Source organism: Brachionichthys hirsutus, chromosome 18, assembly GCF_040956055.1.
Source record: "Brachionichthys hirsutus isolate HB-005 chromosome 18, CSIRO-AGI_Bhir_v1, whole genome shotgun sequence".
Lineage (NCBI taxonomy): Eukaryota > Metazoa > Chordata > Actinopteri > Lophiiformes > Brachionichthyidae > Brachionichthys > Brachionichthys hirsutus.
Window position 1 is genome coordinate 4,541,945 of NC_090914.1, and position 23,040 is coordinate 4,564,984.

Here is a 23,040-nt window from a genome sequence, read left to right on the forward strand (position 1 = left end):
CGCCGACGCATCTTGATGAATATGGGATACATTTCCACAACAAAATGATTTTGTTTTTGGACACTTTCAATAATATCTCTTATTGCCTCCACAGAAGAGGTTCTGTTTTTGCTGGATTTTGAATACACTGCGGAATTAGTAGTGGACAAACGGATCTGTTGTATCCTCAAACGCTGTATGCATGTGTGTGTGCGTGTGTGTGTGTGTGTGTGTGTGTGTGTGCGTGTGTGCGTGTGTGTGTGTGCTGCCCCGCGTGGTGAACATGAGTATAGCCTGGGAGTGGGTGCGCTTGTGGGCGTGTATGAGGATTGAAAGGTGCGCACTGACCTTTCAATATATAATATATATAAAATAAACTAAAAAAAAATCACCATGGTGATACAAGATTCATTGATGATTTCTCCAATGCGTTGTCACGAGGAATTCCTTGTATCATCTTGTACGAAATTCTGATCTGGATTTAAATAATATTCCAGAACTGCTGCCCCAGAATGCTCTCATTTACAGGGCTCATTCCAGAAGGTTGAAGCTGAAATAACTGGACTATTATTTAAAGTTTGTTTCAGGAATGACCATGAACCTGATGAGTGCGTTTCGCCTCTGACATATTGGGCTGTCAGAAATTTGAGATAAGAAATAATAAAGCTACTCAGATTACAGAGTTTTGTTTTCATTTTCATTGCCAAAGGTTTATTGCTTTTCAGTACAAAGACATGCTTCAAATGAATATTCTCTATTCCTTAAACATATTAAAACATTAGATCAGCAAGGAATAATTGTTGCGACAGATTTTTGATGTTACTCAAGCTGTAAACAAACAACAAACAACCTGCAATAGAATTAAATGATTTATTAAAATGTTCAAGACTTCTGAAGCAAAACCTCTTATTGCTTGTTTTAAATATTTTTTACCAATAGGGGGCAATCTCTCACTGCACTTACATGCAAATATGGACTCTTTAATGATCGGTGTGTGTGTGTGTGTGTGTGTGTGTGAGAGTGTGTGTGTGTGTACATGCAGTGACAGTTTATTTTGCATGAGTATCTTTCAGTTGCACAATGAAAAACCCAAATGAAGTGGCGACATGACTGGATCGAGTCAGTGTGACGGGTCAGGATTCTTTCGTTTCTTTTTTTCCTTGACTTTTTAAATGCGTTTACCTTTTCCTTTTTCCTACAACTACTATTGATGGAAACTTTAGATTTTACATTTGGGGAATAAGTCACTTTCAAACTTAGAGGATATGATACTAGTTTGATACTAAAGCAAAAATGAATGGTCATTATTGTGAGGCTGCAGCAGAAGTTGTAACAGCACCATATCTGCTACAAATGGAGCCTACAAATGATCAACGCTGTGACATTTTGATTTAGCCCGAATTTGTGTTCTATGAAGGCCGTTTAATTTCATCTTCAGATAAAAGACCCTTTAAAACAAAAGAAATTTAGTGACAAACTTAACAAAAATAAAGCATTCTGCCGTGAGAAAGTTGAGCAACTCTCCAGTCAAATGCCATGCTAATCAAATTAAGCTACAACAGAAACCTAATGCTGGGCTTGTGATGTTTATACATTACCAGGTGAATGTTACCTTTTATTCTCGTGATCTAGTCTTTACCTGATTACAAACATTGTGGTGAATGACAGAGCAGCTGCGGATGTGTTCACCACAGTGTTGTTCCTGCAGCTTGTAGACATTGAGTGTGAACGGATTAAACTATAGATTATGACGATACCAAAGGGTCTGGATATAATGCTACCTCAATGATCAAGTTAAGAGACAGGAATATTGTCATCTGTAGAATTCTAATGTTGCGCTCTCTGACTAATGATCCTGCAATCTCCTCCCACAGGCCTCACCATTCTTTGTTTATTGTTTTTTTTTATATATATATATAAATGGTGCACGTTGTCGTCAGCTTTGGGCATTTCCTAAAATGATGTAAGCATCTCGCCTGATAAAGACGACACCAGAATCCTGATCAAGTAGCATTGTAGATAAGCAACGCTGCGGCAGAGCAATAAATTGATGGGTGGCAGAGCAACTCCGGCTCCTCTGTGGTTGTTAACAGGTTGATAATGACATCACAGCCATCCTGCTCGCCCGCTAAGGCAATTACCACCCTGCCAGCAGGACTAAACACATTTAAGACCCGATCGCAGACTGAACAAGCCTGGCTGCATTCATTGATGGAGTTTTTATTGACAGTTTGAAGTTAATTCAGCGCACTGAACCGTGCGGTCTGTCTGGTGATGTCATCCGTCTCCTCATTATTTGCATGTCAACCTTAGTTTATTAGACCCGCATAAAGGTGAGAAAGACCTTAAAGTGACTTTTGCTGAATTTGCCGTGCGAATGCAACAGCCGTTAAGTTAGCGATGCTCGTCGTGGTGTTTTAAGGGATTTGGAAATTGCTCTTGGGTCAGTTGGCAATAAACCTTAAATGGAATTCCTGGTGGAAGGTCAAAAATAATTAAAGCTCTTTCCTGTGTTTCCGAAGGCTCTTTGCTGTGTTGTGTTGTTGTTTTCCGAGAATAGTTTTCTCGGTGGTTTGCTGCACGATTCTATGGGGATAGAGCCGAAGGCACTGTGCCGTATGGCAGATGAATATTTGATGGCCCTTAATGGAGCTTTCGCCCTCATGCCGTACCGCTGTTGTTTCCCACCACACACGGCAGAGGGCTGTGGTGGAGCTGTGTGGTCGGCATCCATTTTGGCATTTCCCTGGTGAATTTGGCTGCTGGTCTTGTCATGCCACGCAGCAGTTGCCCATGATTTCATCATAATGGTTGGAGGGTTTGCTAAAACTCTTTACCAGACACACGCCTGGTGGCGATACTGAAATGTATCCCTTTCCATGAGTCTTATGTGCGAATTTGTCATCGCCAAAGTCAACAGATCACCCGTCATTGCGGGCCCCCCCCATACATCTGGATACATACGTCAATATTTACATCCACTGGGCATAAGGCCTGCATCAATCCTGTTGAGGAGATTAAGATCTGAGCAATAGGATGGTCTGTCATTCCAATTAGAACAGTGGCAGTGAGGCAAGGCAGCCATGCATTTGTTGGATGACCTCATCCTCCATAGAGCACAATCCATAACTATCTGACAGACAGTCCCCTCCCCCTAACGTTTCACTCGTGACCTGTTTGTGTAAATGGCTCTCCCAATCAAAGTGTTTGGGAGTCTTATGAGATTCAGATGAAGGGTGCAGGAAGAGGAGGCGTGTCTTGGAATGTGTGTGTGTGTGTGTGTGTGTGTGTGTGTGTGCAAGGCACCTGTTTGTAATGTTTTTGCATGTTCGAGCCTGTCTACACACACACATACACACTCAGCTGTCCTTCACATTAAGCAGCTATTTCTGATCTGCACAGTCAGCCAGAGGCGTGCTGCGGGAGACATCACACGCTTTCTCCTTTAGTAAAGGCCACATCCATTTGTCGTATCTCTAAATGTGCAGTAGTGACTCTTTGATCACCTCCCTGACTGTGTCTGCCATGATTGATGTGTTCGGAGGCCGAGCTCGCTGATTGGCTCAGAGCCTGTGTGTGTGTGTGTGTAAAGCCAGATTGGCGTGCAGTTAAAATATTTCAGATATAAATCAGTTTAGCGCAGCTTCAGTTACCGACAGACGACCACAGCACCCGCCTCGGGTGTCCACGCAATCGTTTCACATTTCATGTCAGACAGAGAGTGAAGCTAAAATTTGTAATTAACATTCATGAACTGAGGAGATTCTGAATAGCAAGAGAAAGAAAAACAAGTGGTCATATTTCTCACATTATTTATTCATCGCCAGTCTTTTGCAGGGTCACATGGTGCCTCCTGGACCTCTCCTGACCAAACAAACAAATAAACAAACAAAGAAAACCTCAGAAGAAGAGATCTGTAGTCGACAGAAACACACGTCACCGTCCTAGAATTACAGGCTCACTCAAGGTCACCTTGGCCAGTGGATGGACTGATAGATCTTCATTGCTTCTGGCTGCAGTTCCAGTTAATGACAAGAAAACTCACATTTTCAAGCATACTATGAAATCACCAGTCTGGTGTTTGTCCCAGAGGCATCTCGCCATGACATCACTGTCTAGTAAAGTGGAGGGGGGGGGGGGGGGTAATCTCTATTCGGGTGCGGTGCGTGGAGGCGACACTGAAGTGTGAAGGGACAGTGTGAGGAAGATTAGAAACCTTGGACCAGCATCACAAAAGATGTGTGAACAAGGAGATGGTTCTCAGGGAGGTGTGAAAAAGTGGGGAATGAAAGAAGGGCAGTGTGGATGTTCGGATGATAATGGCTCATTGGGATCTCTGCTGAGGGAGATGGGAGGTGAGAAAGACTAACATCTTTATTGTAAGACAGTTCATGTTTATATTTAGAGGGGGGCACCAGGTCAGCTTTATTCAATGAAGTCGAACCTTTTTGTGAAAAGGTCCATCCATCCATCTTTTTTCTTGTAGATGGAGAAAATCATCTCATCTACAGCCGCTTTTATGTATGAACATATTTAATGCTAATTACAAACTGTTTATCTGCATTGGTTTTTAAACCCGCGAGAGTTACATGACCAATGCTGAAATAAATGCTAAATAAAATATGTGGCTTTCATGCCAGCAGCTTTCATTTCAAATAAAGCAAGTACACCAGAGGGATAAATACTTCAACACTGTAAAGCCTGCTCCCCTTTGAAAACATTTGTTTTTGTTTTATTTTGCTTATTTTGTCAAATGTCCTGACTCCTGGTGTTTCCATTATTTGAATCTTAATGAAGGCAGTGTTGGAATGGAATCCCCGACCCACCCCCGGGGTCACTGTAAAGAGGCTTGTCCTGGCTGCTACCCTGATGTGCAGGACATGCACAAGCATCCCAGCTTGACCTGAAGAAGGTCCCTTTGTTGAAGCTGCAGGTGGCCAGGAGCCCCCTGCTGAGCGCCAGAGAATCCCAGAGTCAGCACATTAGCCTCTGAAAGGGAGCACATAAGACAACGTGTGCGTGCGTGTGTGTGTGTGTGTGGTGATGCTGGTGATGGTGGTGGGGGCTGGGGGGGGGGGGGGGCAGTGTCTTCCTGAATGCTCTCACTTTACAGCTGTCAACAATCATTTCTTTTACCAAATAACGTAAAATAAAGATTTACTACTGCATGAATTCCGCAATGTTAATATAGATATGTAGAGTAACGCATTTATATTTTATTTACCTATTGTTGTTTATTTGTTCTGGCTACTTGCTGTATATATGTGTATATGTTGTATATATGTGTATATGTGATGCATGAAGTATGCTTAACCACAAGAAATTAATATTCAAAGAAAAAAGTCAAGGGGTTCAGTGAGCAATGGCGCATGGAGATTAATTTCCAGTTGGATGTAAATAAACCATCTTGACTTGACAGAGGTAGGGGGTGCGAGGACTGAGGTGGGAGTAGAGAGAAGACTTCACAGCACATTTGTCTGGTTTGAGAAATCAATAAAACTGCTTTCATGTAAACTTCAGGAGAAGAATGACCTAGAAATACTTGCTCAGCTTCATTAATGATTGTATTTTTTTTCTTCCACAACAGCAGGGAGGAGGGAGCAAGGAGTTTGCCAGTGGGCAAAGTGAAAAGGGCAGAAAGAGAAGAGAAAAAAAGTTTGTTTTAATGCGAAGCCTGCTGGTGCTACGCAGTGCATCTTTGCCATGTGGGACTGGCAACATAAAATATACATGTTAATCCATATGTTGAGACGTTTTGCATGAATATTTAACATTCCGACCGCATTGCGGGATGCAGCACAAGGCCTTACATTATCAAATAACAGTGGAAAGGTCCTAAGTGCAATGTCAGTCTCTCCTCTTCCTGGATTATCGGTGGTATAGCGATCAATAAATCATAGCTTCTGACAGGCTGAATCAAAAGGCATGCATTTTAAAAGTCAGCTCGGCTAAAATCGAACTGCGAAAAACTTGGTTGCCCACCTTGCTCAAATTGTTAAAGTACAAAGCCTCACTGAAGGGGAGGAATCATCGATCGGGAGCCACAGAGAAGTGTGGGGAGTTCAGGTGTGTGTGTGTGTGTGTGTGTGAATATGGATCTGTGCTTTGGTGTGGCAGATGCTGGGGTTATGTGGAGGTGAAGGTTGTGGGTTCAAACCCATGCCATCTGTGAAATGAGGCTGGCTGGAGGTTATGGGACATTACGTGCCTTTTGTTGATGCAACAGTGCATTCTCAAAACAAATATGTGTTTTATATATGTATATACACGCACACACACACACACACACATATATATATATATATATATATATATATTGTTGCAATAAAAGCTCCATATTTACACAAGAGGTCTCTTGGAAAAAATCTTTTTGGATACCTTGAGGACATTATTTTTGAAAGATGGATTTGGTTTGATTTTCATTATCTAAACTCCCTCCCACTTGAAAGGGGACCCTTCCCCTCATTAATAATTGACATCTTATTACTTATCCCCCACATGCAGCCGGGCTTTGATGTGAGCTGTATTCTTTTATCAGCACGCTGCTTCGTATTGATCGCGGGGCAGATAGGAGCACTATCAAAAGGATTCCTCGTGGGGCAGTCAACAATGGGTCACCTCATACTCCTGGAATGTGGACAAACACCAGTCTGGCTTGCCGCATCTCTTTGCATCCCTCTGCCTCTAATTTGGCTCACGCTGTTTGAGCGGCGCTAATCTGGGTGGAATATTCACAAAGAAAATCAAAGCTGTTGAAATGACATCATCTGGAGTGGAAGGAGAGGATGCGTTCAGCAAGGCGGGTGCGCCAGCTCTCGTGTTCGGTCTGAGCATTACAGCGAACGATGATCTCATTCATAAAGCTCATTAGGGTTCACTGGAGATGCTTATCGTCAAGTGAGGAACAAACTGCACAGAGAATGTAAACACCGCAAATTACAGTAGGCAGGCGTGCCTCAGATAAATGTGGTATTTCTCTGGATAATAATTTTGGATTAGTAAGCACTGGATTTGTCTTATTATCATACCACAAACCATAATAACTAGAAAGCAAAGCCTATCAGTCACACGTGAGCTGTGGGAATGTTGCTCAAGAGTGTTGTCAGAAGGATAAGAACCATCCATGCTGCACGCGAGCTGGATTATAATTTCAGGGGATTTATATAATCCTGCCGCAATCGCAAACTATTTGGTTTATCCTGGCAGACGCATTCACATCTAAATACACTTCACACATTCAAGTCCCATATGCGGTCGCTGCTTCACCGGCCGCCCGGCCGAAATTGATTGTTATTCGACACTCGGAGACCAATCAGAAGAAGCACTTACAATAAAACGCAACAGCACAGCCGTAATGATCATAGCCTATTTAACTGAACAGAAAGAACATTTTCACTCATGAACACTTAGAGACCATTAACAGCAGTAGTGTAAAAGCCAAGTCGTCTTTCCGTCATCAATATCTCATAAGTGGGCTGCTGCATGAGCGCCGGGGGCCCCAGCAGGGTGAACAATCTCCCAGGCTGCCGCCGCTGTTGTTGTTGATGACTTGTCCGGCCTGACTGACAGCACTTTTGTTTTCCGCGGATTAGACAATCTGACCTCATCGCAGTCCGTCAGGGGGTTCACGTAACTTTGCCTGGAGGTCACTGACCCCCCCCACACACACACACCCCCCGTCTGCCGGCTGACAGATGACAGGGCCGTCCTGTCCCACCTCCAGACAGTGGACATACTGACCCCAACCCAATCAAAGACAGTGAGCTTTCTCTCACACCATATATATACACATAGGTTGCCGCCCGCACTCAACACACTCTCAGACCTGAGTATGAATTTTTAATGGTATATACATTAAGGATCGTTCATGGGCCGATACGTGATGTTTCCCCACAGCTAATATTTCAGCGCACTGTGTATCGGGATCAGGATTTAATGATTGATTTTTCTATCAGGCTGCTTTTTCTTGAATGAATAATTCAGAATATAGCTTGCGACACCTTCATCATATTCTGTTACCTGCATATTGCTGTGAGATTCAGAATTACTATATTGATAGAAATGTTTGACACTAATAAAGAAGAGCTTGGATGAGGTGAACGGATTCTGTCTCGATGCACGTCTGTTGTCTTTGTCTTTATGTCTGTCGATACAGCATACAGTATGTTTTTTAGCATACATGTGAAGCGTTTCATGAAATGTGTTGATGCCAACTGATGACTTTCTCTCTTGACCTCCTGTCTGTGAGGAGAAATGAGAGACGGTGGTGTGTGAGGTCACTAATTACTTGTCGCCACACGGGGTCAAATGGCTCTTAAATCTTTTGTTTACACATCTACAACCATGACAGGTTCTGAACCAAGGCTAAGAAAGCCTCAGGAATACTGTGGAGGATTGATGTTTTTGGGTTTTGTGGCTATTTGGTTAGACCGTGTCACAATGAAGGAGAGCATGATGGGACTCCAGCAGACGTCCAAAGACGCCTCATCAAACACAAAAAAAAATCACAATCACTTATCCAATCTGTGAATTGCTGTTATTGTTGTAGAAATTAAATCATTAATGTATATTCTTTCTAGGGTTTCATTCTGTGTTTGCTGGTTTTCAAACATTGTCTTGGATACTTTCCACTCCCCTTGTCATGAAGGAGGGACCGGATCAACGTGTTGAGTCACAGTTTGAAGAAAGGGGGACATCGCAGTGCTTTTTTTTTTGTTTGTTTAATAGCTCCTGCATCATTGAGGAGCATCTCCAGTTTCTGTTGGCCAAAAGCCTAGAACTGAATGAGCAAGTGCCAGATAATTATCCACACCACTGTTAAGTACAAATTGCACAGATTCTTTAAAGGACTTGCTTATGCAGCTATGGTAACCGTGCATTTGGCTGGTAAGTTGACAGCGCACTGGCAACGTTTCCCTTTTTTCCGTTCACAAATTCTACAAGAACACTAACACAACAACCGTGCAGCCAACTCAAGCGAAACACTCGGCACCGATTGTTTATCATGCCACAGTCTCCATTGCACAATGGGTAAAGAGCATGACTCAGTGTATTCTGTTTTGCAGGTGGCCTGAGCAGACCAAAGTCACATTTGATGTCCAACGTCAGACTACTTACACCTGAAGAGTGACATCACGATGATTCTGAGCTGATAACCCGGCAACGGGGCAGCAGTTGGGGATAAAGGATTTGCCTCTGTTTGCTTTTGCTGCTCTTTGAACCAGAAAACACTGGAAAGAAAGATCTCACATGAAAGGGAAATACTTGCTGAGAAAGCACAGAATCGGGGGCTCTGCCTCATATCAAAGAGTTTGAGTCACTTCAAGAGCAAAACCTCCTCTCCAAACCCCTTTGACCTGGGGGGGGGGGGGGGGGGGTCTTGTGACTTGGTGTTAAGTGAAAATAGATGTTTTTTCATATCGACTGCGTCTGCCTGCATGGTATATCAGGTGAGGGCTCCTTCCTGCATTGTTGGTGGATAATGAAGTGTGATTAAATATGAATGCTAAGTGTTTGGTGGCTGCAGCCCAAAAGCTGAAAGTGGATCTAGTTGGGCTCACAGGCAGCATAATTAGCAGCAGATGATAGATGCCATTAATGGTGCTTTTCCACACATTGCTCGCAGGCCTCTTAAGCCGGACCTCCACGCAGCAGCGGACCGCCCTTGAGCAATCCACAGTTAATTAAGCTGCAAACAAATAAACCCTGATATGGCGGTTTGGAACAGTTTTAAACTCCAGACTGCTGGTTGTAATGAGCTTTATTCGATGTGTTCAGTGATCAACTGTGATTAAATAATTAAGCCATTAGTTGTATTTATTCAATCTTATTCTATTATTAAATGAGGATTTCATGTTTAAAGCATGGCATAAATCCATCAAAAAAAAAAAAAAAAAGCAAATATATATTTCAAAGCTTTGAAGTGCCAGTGTGGTGCCTTTGGTAGTGAAGAAAGGCCCTTTGTGTGTGCCTGAAGGGCTCTGTTGGCTTTTCAGGGCTCTTTGGATTGTCACAACCCTGGTGTGAGATTGACTCATTCATGGCGAGCAGTCTGCAAGTCTTCTTCCTCTGCTTCTCTGCTGCACCGCCATGGACACTGCTGTGCTGCATCACTTCAGAGAGGAAAATAGAGACGTGCCCACTGCTGTTAGCGCATGTCTGCTTTGAGGTGCCGTGTCTGTACTGTGTGTAACAGATTAAACTGGGTGCCATTGTGAAGGCTGTACAACTGATCTGCTATCCGCTTCACAAACGTTAATGCGTGTTGTTGCACGTACAGCATCGTGTTCTCCAAAGAGTGAGCAGAACAGCTTGATACACTCCGGTCAGTCTCACTAAGTAAAGGCCGGAGTTTTCCAGACGACTTTATGCCTGCGGATAGCCCAGGGGCAAAATATTGGAGAAATTTGAAGACAGGCTTCTGCCTTTCAATTGATTCTTCTCGTTTGACATAAAAGCATCACCTGCATGAATGGCTGGGCTTCAATGCATCTAATCTGTAATATAAACTACAGTGCATCATGCAGCGCTATGCTACACTGCCTGCAGTGAAGATCAGCGCACAAATGCAACAATAGATCTGAGGCTCAGTTTCCCTCTTATCCCTCAGAGGGCTGGAATAAACATGTCTGTGCTGCATATTGTGCACAGACACAGAGACTGTGGTTCTGTGGTTAGTATCACAGAGTCACCACAGGGGTCAGGTAACTAAAAGTTCAAATAGCCGATAAGCAATGTTCCCTGTAATTTTTCAAGGGTCTGAGCAAACTCACAAACTCCCCGAGCGGTCCCCTTGGACAACTTTGAGCAACATCATAATAATAAATAGTATTTTAAATGCACTTTACATTTGAAAGCAAATCTCAAAGTGCACAATAGTATGAAAAAGTATGAAAAAGCGTGTCTTCCCTCCACATCGGCCACACCGCTTTGTTATAGCTAAAACATGGGCGCCTGTCAATGACGTTGATTAGCTGCGTAAAAACGTATGTGAATCTCATCATTGGTTGGAGCAGCCAGTCACCGGTCACTCGCTGTCTCACAGTGGGAAATAGCACAGAATGAATTTTTACGTGTTTATGTTATCTTCAATTTAGGTTGGATTTCTTTTGTGCGCAACGTAGATTTTCGCTGCACGAAGGTCGTATCAGCAATGCGCAATTACGCACGGCAAGCGCGCAGTTTAGAGGGAACATTGCCGGTAAGAACAAGTGATACCCAGATTTAATGTCAAAAAGCTATTAAAAGCTATTAGTATATATTCATTTTCATTTTCATTTTTATAATAACAAAAAAGGTATTTAGAGAAATGCTTTATTCCATTCCAACTGTGGATGCTCCAGTGACAGCACATTTCTCACCGACAGATGTGAGGCACACCCCTCATATTTCCACCTCCAAGCAGCTCCTCTCATTCCAGACCTGGTTTATTCCCGTATCAATGCTAGAAAGGAAGCACCGCACTTTGCTATCAGAGAACCATTCAGCAGCCTATACTTCTTTTCTAAAGTCCCCCAGAGACTCGGTGCTCATTACATCCATCCAGCTGTGGTGGCTGTTGACTGATGGGCGCTGGCAGTGATTCAGTTATGGCTCCTGAAAGGCATGAATCCCGATTAGTTGTCACCATTGTTCTCACCAAAATGAAGCACAATGATGGTATGAGCAGAGGTCAGCCAGTGATCCTAGAACATGTTGAGCACATATGCAGGTTAGACAATTACAGCGTGCACATTCTTCAATCGGTTCTGACCCTTAAAGTCGGAACCGATAGTACTTAAAGTGTCAGATTTCAGTTGCCTGTCCATCAGTGGCGCTAGCAAAATTAGATTAGTCTGCGCTATCTGTTATCGTGCTATTTTTAAAGTATTCTTTTGGTCATTTTTAGCCTTTAATGGACAATTGCAAGTGTTTTAATAGTTAGTGGATAGATAACAACGAAGATATATGATCTATTTATTCTTGTGATCTGATTGGTTAAGATGAAGAAAAGTGTTCAGTCATCCTCTGTAAACATAAAGAAGAGGGATGTTACAGTAACTAATCTAATGGGATGCCCTCATCTTAAAACCCACGCCGAACTCCTATGGCTATTCCGGTATATACATGTCCCTTGAGAATGGGATTGTAAAGAATGGGCTGATCCACCACAACAACAAAGGCAAAGAAACAAAGAAACTGAGTCATTCTGAGAGCGTTGGCCAGTCGTCTCGAGCCAGACAGGGGATGCATGGTTACCAGACAGCCCTCACAAAGGTGGCAATTTGTTTTTGTGCTCTCGGTTACAGCTGTCAGATCCGGTGTCATTGCTTCATAACCAGCCTCACCTTCACAATTTCTAAAAGAGGCTGGGTTGAAGCACAAAATTACCCCACTCCACCTCTCCTACGATATTAGGTCATTTTACACGAGAGAACCTGTTGTACCAACTGGAAAAAAAGAACACACTTTCACATTACTGCCTTGTTACATATTGTAAAATATTATTATTTTTTATTATAATAAAGCTAACAAAACAACTTTTAGATCAGGATCTTATTAGCATCTTACAAGTTTCATCTTTGATGTTTAATGTTGCTTCAGATACAGCACTACCCTCTGGGTCATATGACCTAAAAAACAACAACGGATAACTTGATGATAAGAACAGACGCTATTCCCACAAGAGGTAGAACAGATGCTTCCGTGGATGCACCTGCACACCCAACCTTACACTCTGAAATGCCGTCACCTTCTTTGTTCATGATCTGACTGAGATGATTCTGATCCATATTTTGAGGGACTGATATAAGGCTCAGATTATTTTGTGTCTTCGTTGCTTTCTTTGGCTGAAGACAGGAGACGTGTTATGGAGGGCAGGAAAACAAGCCGTCCTTTCATTATCGGGTCACCAGTATGATCTCTGCCAGTGGGTCAGTGTGTTGCATGTCTCGTCTAGCTGGCTCGCAGTCAGGATGCGGTTTCCATTGAACATGTCCAGTTGGAGCAAATGAACCTCCCCCCCCCCCACCTCAACCCCTTTCTAGTTTCCAGGCAGGATTTACATGCTGAGAATGGTTTAATGGGAGGCAGTGCGTGTATGTGGTGTGTATTTGTAATAGATGTCTGTGCAATTGGATGCAGAGAAAGAGATATCAAGGGGGAGCATAGGCTTTTGAGGTTGCAGTGGAACTAGGGCATATTATTGTGCAGCCATGTGTGTTTGTGTGGCATGGCTATGTGCGTACATGCTTGCCTGCCTTGGGTGTGCGGGTGCGCATGCATGGTTCTTCAGAAACAGCTTTCTGATGCCTGTTCTCAGGTGTTCATGGGAACATGTATGAACGCTTACCCTTCACAGTGCAAAAACAGGTAAACGATTATAAGGTTTAGTGTGGAAGAAAGACAAAGAGACATCAGCACATGATGGCAGGCACTGTATTCTGAAAATGTAATCTTCATTTATGCAAAGTGTACAGCTGGAATTTCAGCATCAACACAAATTCACAAACCCACATGCCAATAGACGTGATTTGATTGGTTAAGTCAACAATGTGATGAATGTATTATTTATGCTCCTATAGGGGTAAAAACTGAGGTGCATTTATCCAAATGCATTATTTATGGTATAGAGGCCTGTGTAACCCGCTGAGCGCTGCATTATTGCACCGCAGCTGCTCTCAGACGCATCACAGACTAATGTATGCTGATGACTACCTTTGGTTTATTTTCTTAAGATATTTATACTATTATCAATATTGTTACTTGTGTTACTTAGTCCTGTTGTCAGAAGACCCCTATTGTAACTACAGCTGTTTTCTGTATGGACTCTTAATGTCAGGGTTTGGGTTTTGTATTTTGATCATTTGTGTTGTATTTCCCTTATTCATTCTGTCCTCCTTTCTTAGAAGTGGGCGTGGCAGAGGAAAATTTGGCAGAGCGGAGCAGACACACCTGTGATCCATCTTCCCATCACCTGACTGCTTTAAATTTACTGCTCACCTGATCGCGAGTCACCGGATCACGCCTTTGTCTCTCGTGCCTCCCCAGTGTTATGCTCCTTGTGGTTAGTGCTCTGACGCAAGTCAGTTCTCTGCCAAGGTTAAGTGTGTATTTTTTTATTCTTATCTCGACTGTGATTTCGTTTTTTGTATTTCCAGTCTTACTTACCTTGGTTTTTTGTTGGTCGTGAATGTTTTGTTTGATTACTGGACGTCCAGCCCCTCCCCCCTCAGTACATTTTCTGATTGGTTTGAGTTGCGCCATATTAAATACTTTAAACTGTTTTTTATCTCTGTCTCCACATTTTGGGGTCCTCATTCCTGCTAGTTCCTTATTGCAACACAACACTTAAGCAGGAGTATATAGCTTTTGTTTGTCTGGAACACAAAAGAAAGCTCCAGCTAATGATCCCACATGTTTGCGCCTTTTGCTGTTTGCCGTGGTCATTCAGGCAAGAAGTGATCAAATTTCCAATATCACAGTGAGCTAGAAAACCAATACCCCCCGCCAAAGTGCCCCCCCACCCTTTGGAGAGGTTGCAGGTGTGCCAAACCTAGAGGTCTATCCAATTCAGGAGGACAGAGGGGGCAGAGAACCGTGACTTCTCACACAATTCAGCACTGGGATGTGAAGTACAGAAAGATAAAGAGGTGTTGGGGGCAGGGTGATGCTCTGTGAGAGAATGCAGAGGGCCAGCTTCAGCTCCAGCTGTCCAAGGGTTTATTGATCGGTGATGGCCCTGAGGGGGAGGGGCAGTGCTCGGCCGCACTGAAATGACTTCCATAACAAGAGACATGCAACCTGTCAGGTACTGAAAATAATTCACATATTATTATATGGCTATTATATATACACATAGAGAGTTACATCTGAATAGTGATTTTTTTTATGTCAACATAAAGCCTCATGATATGTAATTGCATGGTTTAAAGGCTGCGCTACGGTACGTGACAATCCTGTTTTTGTGACATAAACCAAGATCCAATCTAGATTCTAGACGATTTCATCTTGCGTGATTTAAGATGATCAAAGCGTTTTGACAGTGGCTTCTTGTTGAATTTTCTCAAACATACTTAGGCATATAAAAATGTCTAAATCTGGCAGTAAAATGTGATGCGTAAAAAAAAAAAATGGAAACCTTTATTCAACTAAAGAAAGAAAATAAGGGAAATTATTCATTTTTGTTCTACATCATTGGAACAATCTGATTAAATATATTATTAGATACTGCTGAGAGTTGTGAAAGTAAAAACTGTAAACTTTTTTAAATAAATACTGCCATTTTAATTATAGTATATTGAATTACCGATAGACATGGAGAGTTGTGCATGTCCATCTGCTATTTTTTCTTGACGTTGGCCACATAAAGCGTCTTGTCACTAGTTCACTGGTTTCTGATCAGACCAACTCGACAACAGTGGGTCCCGTGCTACTGGGAATTTCCCGTCCACGTGTCTGAATACGCGCAGGGGAAGGCGGGACAAAAACAAACTCGACGATTGGCTACAGCGCGTAAAGGCAAATTGATCTTAAAGGGGCCTGTACGGGGACCGCTGAGTGTCTCTGTATATACTCCAACAGAAAAACGTGTGACTTTAAGGCGGGTTTATTTACTAACTTTCAGCACCACGCCTTTGGGAAGGCGGAGTCATGCGGAGCTGACGTCGGCGAAATGAAATCGGCTTGTTGCGGTTCACCGCTCAGAATGGAAGTAGGCGCAGCAGTGACAGGGACTAAACGCGCCTGACTTGCCAGGATTTTGAACTCGTTGTCCTTTTTTTTTTTTTTCCAGAGTTAGATAGAGCCTTTAAAACGAAGCCTATCTTTGTGGTAAGTTCTCTAAAATCATTTTTATAGATCTCTTGATCCTCAGACATTGATTGCGCTGTAGCCTGAAGCGACATCCGCGTCATTACAAACAACGTGCCCTTGTTGTTGTTGTTGTTGTCGTTGTTGTTGACAAAGTTACTAAACGTATTTAACCCATTTCGACATTTGACCGAATAGTGCAGTCCAAATAAAACGATGCGCAATGGAGCTCTTTCTGCTATTCATCCAACAGAGGTTCGAATTGTACCGGCTTTCCCGGTTCACGGAGCTCAGTCGGTGAATGGACTTCAGACTTCCAAGTGTGTCCCGGTCTTGTCTCGCCGCTCGGCGAAACGTTTTATCCATATATCTAAAGGATTTGCACCAATGACATATTTATACTTCCGAAAATATGTTTGAATTAAAAATAAAAATAAAAATCGGTAAACATGGTTTGTGCGTCATGCCTATGTAAGACTTTGTACATACTTATCCTGCCGATTATTTGGATCAAATTGTCGCCAGACTCGGTGAATTTGAATTGAACCTTATATGAGGTGAATATTGTCGTGTCAAGTGGAAACCGTGCGCCGCCGGGTCGAACCTGAGCCACTGATCGGCCTCTCACCCGACACCAGTCAGTCCGACAGTGAGGGTGACTCTGTTTGCACAAGGGGGAGCCACAAACACGCACCAGCGCACGACCAGGACTGAACCCGGTCTAGTAGTACCGAACCATTTTCTTTTTCTTTTTTTCCCCCCTGAGCCTTCCATGTTCTTACTCGTCTTTTGTCAAAACAAAGCATTACGTGGTTTTACGCACACGGTTTATTGTGATTGCGCGCTGTGTATCCTGAGGTCTGGGCATGCGAGACAGGCCAATCCGCTTGTGCTGGGTGAAGAAATGAAAAGTCCTTCTCGTGGCGCTGGCAGGCCGACAGCCAGAGTGGAGTAGAGAGAGTGGTTTAGGATTTTCCTCAAAGACTGTCATTACCCTTTTGCTGCGGATCCTAATTTGGATGTGCGGTAGTAGCCGAACCCTGCATTACAGCTCAGCACTGACTTTTGGGGTGAGCTGTTGAGCCGGCTTGAATTTCACCCACATTTTGATAACTCTAAAGTTGACCCACCAAAAGATCCTGGGTCGATTGCAGTCCGTCAGAGATTCTTGCCCCCCCCTCCCCCCTGCAAATTTCAATCTTATCACCACTTTGAAATTATTTGCTCTTAAATAACCTGATATTAGTTTTATAAGGTAATAGTGATTAGACAGGTCAGAAAGATTCAACCTCTCAGTTAAGCACCACTGCTCAGTCTCCTCACCACTGTGGATTGTGTGGTTCCATCACTGAGAGGCACACAGCCATTTGTCTAAATAAGCACTAAGCTCTCAACCACAAATGAGGGCTGACCCCCCCCCACACACACACACACCTTGTCCTGTGTGGCTTTATTGATTTGAGGTCATTCTTTATGAACCAGACAGGTTGTCTATAATGATAATGAATGCGTCGGCGTAAATAAATGCGTCTGAGATCATCTCATCAGTGCAAGCGTTAGTCCGAATGATGCACCACACTTTGGCTGTGTTTGATCTTTGTGCTCATTGGAAGACAGACGTTGGATGCGTGGCAGTAACATTTGCGTCTCTGCGTGTGTTGCCTTGCAGGCTCTACGTTTTATACCGACCCCGTATGGACGATGAGGAGGATGATGTGTTTGAGCCGGACCCCCATTGCTGGCGCACCACATTCCAGGAGATAAAGTGTCAAGACCGGGGCACACAGACACCTGGCCCTGCCCTGGCACCGCACAACGGCATGCTGCCCTGGGGTGTCGCAGAGGAGCCCAGACCACTCTTTTACGGTGAGGCCGACGACGTGGTTTATTTCCAATGAGAAAAAGGAACACCGCCTTGTGCGTGATAACCAGCGTTATAAAAGTCTAGCTCCGGATTGCTGTGCGAGACTTAGCGTGAGAAACGAGTAACAGCGTCGCTGACCCGATCTCATCCCCTGGCGCCTGATAGTCGTGATCACGGTGGCTTTTATGGTCTGTTATGGAGTGTGCCCAGCTGCTTTGTTATTGAAAAGGCACCAGACTGATATTGAGACTGAAAGGACATGACAGATGCGTTTAGAGCCGATTGTCAGTGATAGTGAAGTTACAGTGGCGCCATGCACAATTAATAATTCCAAAGTCGCACCATGACAACTAATGACGTCGGAGCTGCCTCTTTTGAGTTCCTTAGTGGTTTCTGGAGCTCCTAAATGACTCGCGATGTTTCATTTAAAAAATGAAACGCAACAACTAAAAGCAATTTCGGTTGGTCAAAGATCATTTCAGCTGCACTCTGCTGCTCTTTGTACCTGTTGAATGATCAGCGTAGACATGAAAACAGTCGGGTGCCATCACTCCTCTTACGGTTTTTATACAGAACACTTCTGTTGAGCAAATACTAAGTCTCGGCCTTGACACCCAACAGGCAACGCAGGTTTTCGATTGCACTTCCCTGCGCATTTTGAGCTTGTTGGGGATCAGGAAGTGAGGCGAGAAGAAAGTGAAGGGGAGCGAAACGGGATGGAGCACCTGCCCCGGCAGCCACGAGCAGCTCGCAGTGTGGAAGCAGGAATTGGCCGGAAACTCCAGCTGATAGGAGACCAGTTTCACCGTGAACACCTACAACTGGTGAGGAGGAAATGTGACTAAAAAAAAAAAAAACTCACGACAGACACTATGGTTTCTAGACTGACGGCAGTAAACAAGTACGTCTATAAGAGGACAAGCTGAAATGTAGTGAAGAATATCATGCATCATTATTATTTGCTTCAAAAGCAAAGCGCCAAATTTATTCAACCAGTTTCAGCCCAGTTGGAGCTGCTAAATGTGATTTCTGCCCATTTGTACTGTTTTTTTTTTTTTTTTACAAAAAGCTGCAGACTAAGCAACACTCTGCCACAATCAAAGTCGGAATAAGTGTGTTTGTGTGTGTCTTAAATGTTGTGTTCATATGGGGGTTTAAAAGGCAATGCAGGAAAAGGTGTTGTCCACACGTTGAGGCCTTTATAGCTGTCTTGTGCTCTTATTCGGATCACACGGAGTTATGGTGGTAAAAAAAAGTTTGCTCTCTTTTTTTATTGTGCTTGCTGAGTATTTGTTTTGGAGACACTGTGCCCCACGCAGAACTCGTAGACCCCCACCACCAAACTAAAGTGCTGCGGGACAGCCCTTCCCCCACCTTGCCAAGCACCCCCCCCCCCCGGCCTCCTCTTCCTGTTTATTGCTCTCTTTCTTCTCTCCTGTTTCCTCAGTGGGCTGTGGAGGATGCCTGGCCTCAAACAATACACTGGTCAGAGTGACACTGTCCACTTTGCTTGTGTTGTCCACCATGTCGGCCACACTATCAGACAATATATAAACAACCCCCCCCCCCCCCCCCCCCTCCTAAGGGTCAGTGGAATACGTTTATTCACAGAAGCATTGGAAACACGCATGCATAAAGGTCCGGAGAAAAGCAGAAGTGTCAGGAGTGTAAAAACATGCTGTAACCTGAAGCTCAGCACGTGAGCCCTGAGGGGCGCCGCTGTGGTTGCTGGGAGTCTCCATCAGCCCCTTTGCTCGGCCACAAGAGAAAACCAAATGAGAGGTCTACATAGCTATAGAGCGAGAGGGGGGGGGGGGGGGGTCCATAATGATATGATGTGTACCCTTGTATTAGAACCATCATCAGTCGTTGTAAAATCTCCCACATGGGTCCCCTTCATTCCTGTAATGATATTTTTTATAATAATTTTTTTTTTTTTACTTCATACAGAAGAACCAGAACATTTCTTTTTTTTTTTTTTGCATGTGTTTATCAAATTATTTATAGCCCCACAGCTTAGCCTGCCTTTAGTATTGTGACACAGACAACCAGACAGTCAGACAAGAGGGTTCCTGTGATGATCGGGACCTGGTGACGCACATCGGAGGCAGCCGTGAGTTCAGGGACGGGGAAGCGGTTTCTGCTTCTCTTTGCTGGTTGGGCAAACAGCAGTGAAGACAGGCCAGGGTGAAAATTACCCTTTGCAGTGACATCCTGCTGCTACAGGTGACTCAACACAGATGTGCAGATGTTGCTAAGTCGCATTAACACCAGTGTGATGATTGTTGACGTCTGTCATTCAAGTGGAGCAGAATGAAATCTCTGTGCAGCTGGAGGGATTTTTTTTCTTCCTACAATTCAAACGATGGATTTAAACTCTGCTAGATTTAAGCCCTGTAATCGCAATTTCTAATTGCTTTTTTTCTGATTCTGGCCTCTTGTTGTCAGACGCTGACAATTGTGACAAAAACTCTCACCCCATATTAGTGATACTTTTTGCCTTGTCTGCTTCTGTCAGTAGGTGATTGCAGTCATTCAGTGCAGACACCTACCCCTGAGCCCATCCAAATACTTTTGACTGCCATCTCTTGATGGATTTAGGAGCCGTGTGGCTATGAGTGTTCTCCATGGGAGCTGACAGCCCCCGGCGAAAGGAGGGATTAGCAAACGAAGGAGTGCTGGTGGATGCTGACAGATAAATTGCTCCTCAGTCGGGGAAGGCTGGAGGGGACACCGAGGTCCCCAGAGGATGGCTGACATGAGCCGGCCGGCCATTTGAGACGCAGCAATCATGACCGTCACAATGGCAGGAAGACGGCTCCAGTTTGCACAGGGCAAGGAGCAGAGTCGGGTTTCATCCCCATGTTTTTTTAAGAGAGACGACTCCTGGTGCTTTCGATGGGAGGTGTTGAAAGCAGGGTTGAATATCGCCTCTGTGTGTGTGTGTGTGTGTGTGCATGCCCTTGCTCACTTGCAGTGCTTGTGGTTTTATCTCTCCTCTGTTCCAGCGAGGGCACGGCACTCTCTCCTTTCAGCACTTGTAGAGGGGGGAGGATTGGACTTGGGATGGAAATAAAAATGCACAAAGCTGGATATTTACTTTTCATTCTTTGTTCTGTGATGATTGTTGCTCACGGTTGTGTCCATTTGAGATGCTTCCCGCTATTTGGCTCTTTGTAATTTTCCTCTGCTCTTTGTCCCCTCGCTGATGGGACTAATCCGGAGGCTGTCCTGTTTGCGCAAGAGATAAGGCAGAGCTTTGAATGAGCTGGCTGCACGGACAGACAGACAGAGCGCACGGGACAGTGATAAAGCTCATCGGGCTGGTGTCAGAGTGATGACATCTGGCTAGACTCTGCCGCGCTATCGGCTGCTAATTTTAGAGCCGGAGCCTCGTTTTGACAGTTTGGGGCGTGCCCCGTGACTAAGTTGTGAAACGCCTGCGTACACCTCTTTGTCTCCTTCGTGCTCTCTCTTTCTGTCTGTTTCTCCTCAGCTTGCTCCAGCGTAGGGCAAAAGGTCACCGTCACAGGAACATTCTGTTTCTGTGTTTGAGATGAATCGCTTCTCATTGATTGTACCTTTTGTTGTGCAATAAATCCTTCAGGCTCACTGATTTGATTCCCGCAGCATTTAATGTCTGATACTGAATCTCAAGTCATTATTACGTTTTGACATACAATATGCATTCTGTCGTCTGTAAAGTCCTCTAAACCCAAATGATTTATGGCCGCTTGCGTACAAATTTGGCTGCAGCTCATCCACTCCATGCAGCATATAAATATCACCAATTCAAAGGAGACATTATGCCATTAATATGCCCTTATCAGCATGCCCTGTATGATACAACAAAGAACTAGCGATATCGAGATTTCAGGCACGGTGTGATTTTCAAATAGGCTTTTACTTTCAAAGAATATTTTCAGAATAAGTAGTGAGCTTGTTGCACACCCGATCTGGTTTGAACCTGACGGAGCTTATGCAACAGCCCGCAATCCGACGGGAGTACAGAAACCCAGATGCTTATCACCAACTGCAATCCTTGGCTGGTAACTGGGTCAATGTTTGGACACCAACATGTAAGTATGGCATCGCTAATCTCTGCTTTTGGATTCCTTGCCTTCTATAAAGCAATGGCAGAACCTTTCCAATAAGATTCTACAGGTTCTCAATTTAAACCCTGATAAATAGTCTTCCGCGCTGAAAGCCAGGCCTGGTGGAGTCTGCCTTTCCTCTGCAGATGAGCGGCTGCATTACTGTACCTGTCTCGTGCAGATGACCCCCCCCCCCCCCCCCCTACCCCAGAGGCTCCCTGCCTCTCATCAAGCGCTCCCTAAATCCCATTTAGTGCAATTATCTTATCTCTGCTTCTCAATGGCAGAGATATCATTATACCCCCTAATCATACTCAATCCAGTCGGCTGGCAGACCTGAAAGAGTTTCCTCCTGAGCCATTGGCTGCAGGGCCCTGCCAGGAAGAAGGAGCGTGACGGCGTGATGAATGTTTTATGGCTTGGGATGTGTGTCAGGGAGGCCCCTCTGTTATTATTGTTGGGGACATGGGCAGACTTTCGTGGAAATATCAGCATTGTTCTTGTATTGCTCACCCTGAAGGGCTAACCTGGAGACCATTTCACCCATGTCGGTTCGCTCTAACTTGGGTGTCTTTTGTCTTTTATTTGTCGTTTCAGTATCATCGAAACCAAAGGCACCAGGGGCCGCTTTGGTGGCGCCTGGCCGCAGCTCTGCTCAGCCTCCTATTCGACAGGGGCTTCGTTGCTGGAGGAGGTGGAGCGGGAAGGAGGTGAGGGTCTTCTCCTCACCTTGCTCTCTGAGGAACTAGACTCCCTAATGTCACTGTCAAATCTTACACGGGTCTCATTTTTTTTGGGGGGGGGGGTGGGTGGGATAAAACGAGAGGAGACAAGAGGTCGCCGCGGGACGGAGACAACCAACTTTTATACGAGGTTGTGTGAGGTTTCTTTTCTTTTCAAGAAGATGCCATGATACGCTGAGATTCCCCTACAGGACAATGCTCATATTTTGGTATACGTGTGGTGTAGTAGTTTTGTACAGTACATTGTTCTTGGTAAATCTTTTGCACTTCCAACATGTATCCATCTTTAATGACCTCCACAGACCCTGGGAATGCCTTATTCAATGTATTCTGCCAGAATGAGTATTGAGCAATTTTAGAGGCAAGATGAGATGGTGGGGAAATGAAAGGAATTGTCAGTGTGGGGTTTCCTTTTCTGAAGTTTTCTCTGTAACAAGAGGAGTTGATTTACTAATTTCCAAAGAGGCAACTTTTCAGATCAAAACCTTTTGCACCTCACCTCGATGGAACATGCGTATCTTGTTGTGTTCTTTCTATATTTTACTTTCTATTTTTTTGTTTTCGGACCCTT

General features: G+C 44.2%; 1 protein-coding gene across 1 annotated transcript; it reads left to right on the forward strand.

Moving 5' to 3' along the window:
• The first annotated feature begins 15,663 nt into the window (after window positions 1-15,663).
• On the forward strand, window positions 15,664-22,440 carry LOC137908050 (bcl-2-modifying factor-like). Its single transcript, XM_068752409.1, has 4 exons — window positions 15,664-15,789; window positions 17,438-17,634; window positions 18,254-18,456; window positions 22,324-22,440. Exons 2-4 carry the CDS (start codon window positions 17,463-17,465, stop codon window positions 22,438-22,440), a joined length of 492 nt encoding a protein of 163 aa, XP_068608510.1. The 5' UTR covers window positions 15,664-15,789; window positions 17,438-17,462.
• Window positions 22,441-23,040: the final 600 nt, after the last annotated feature.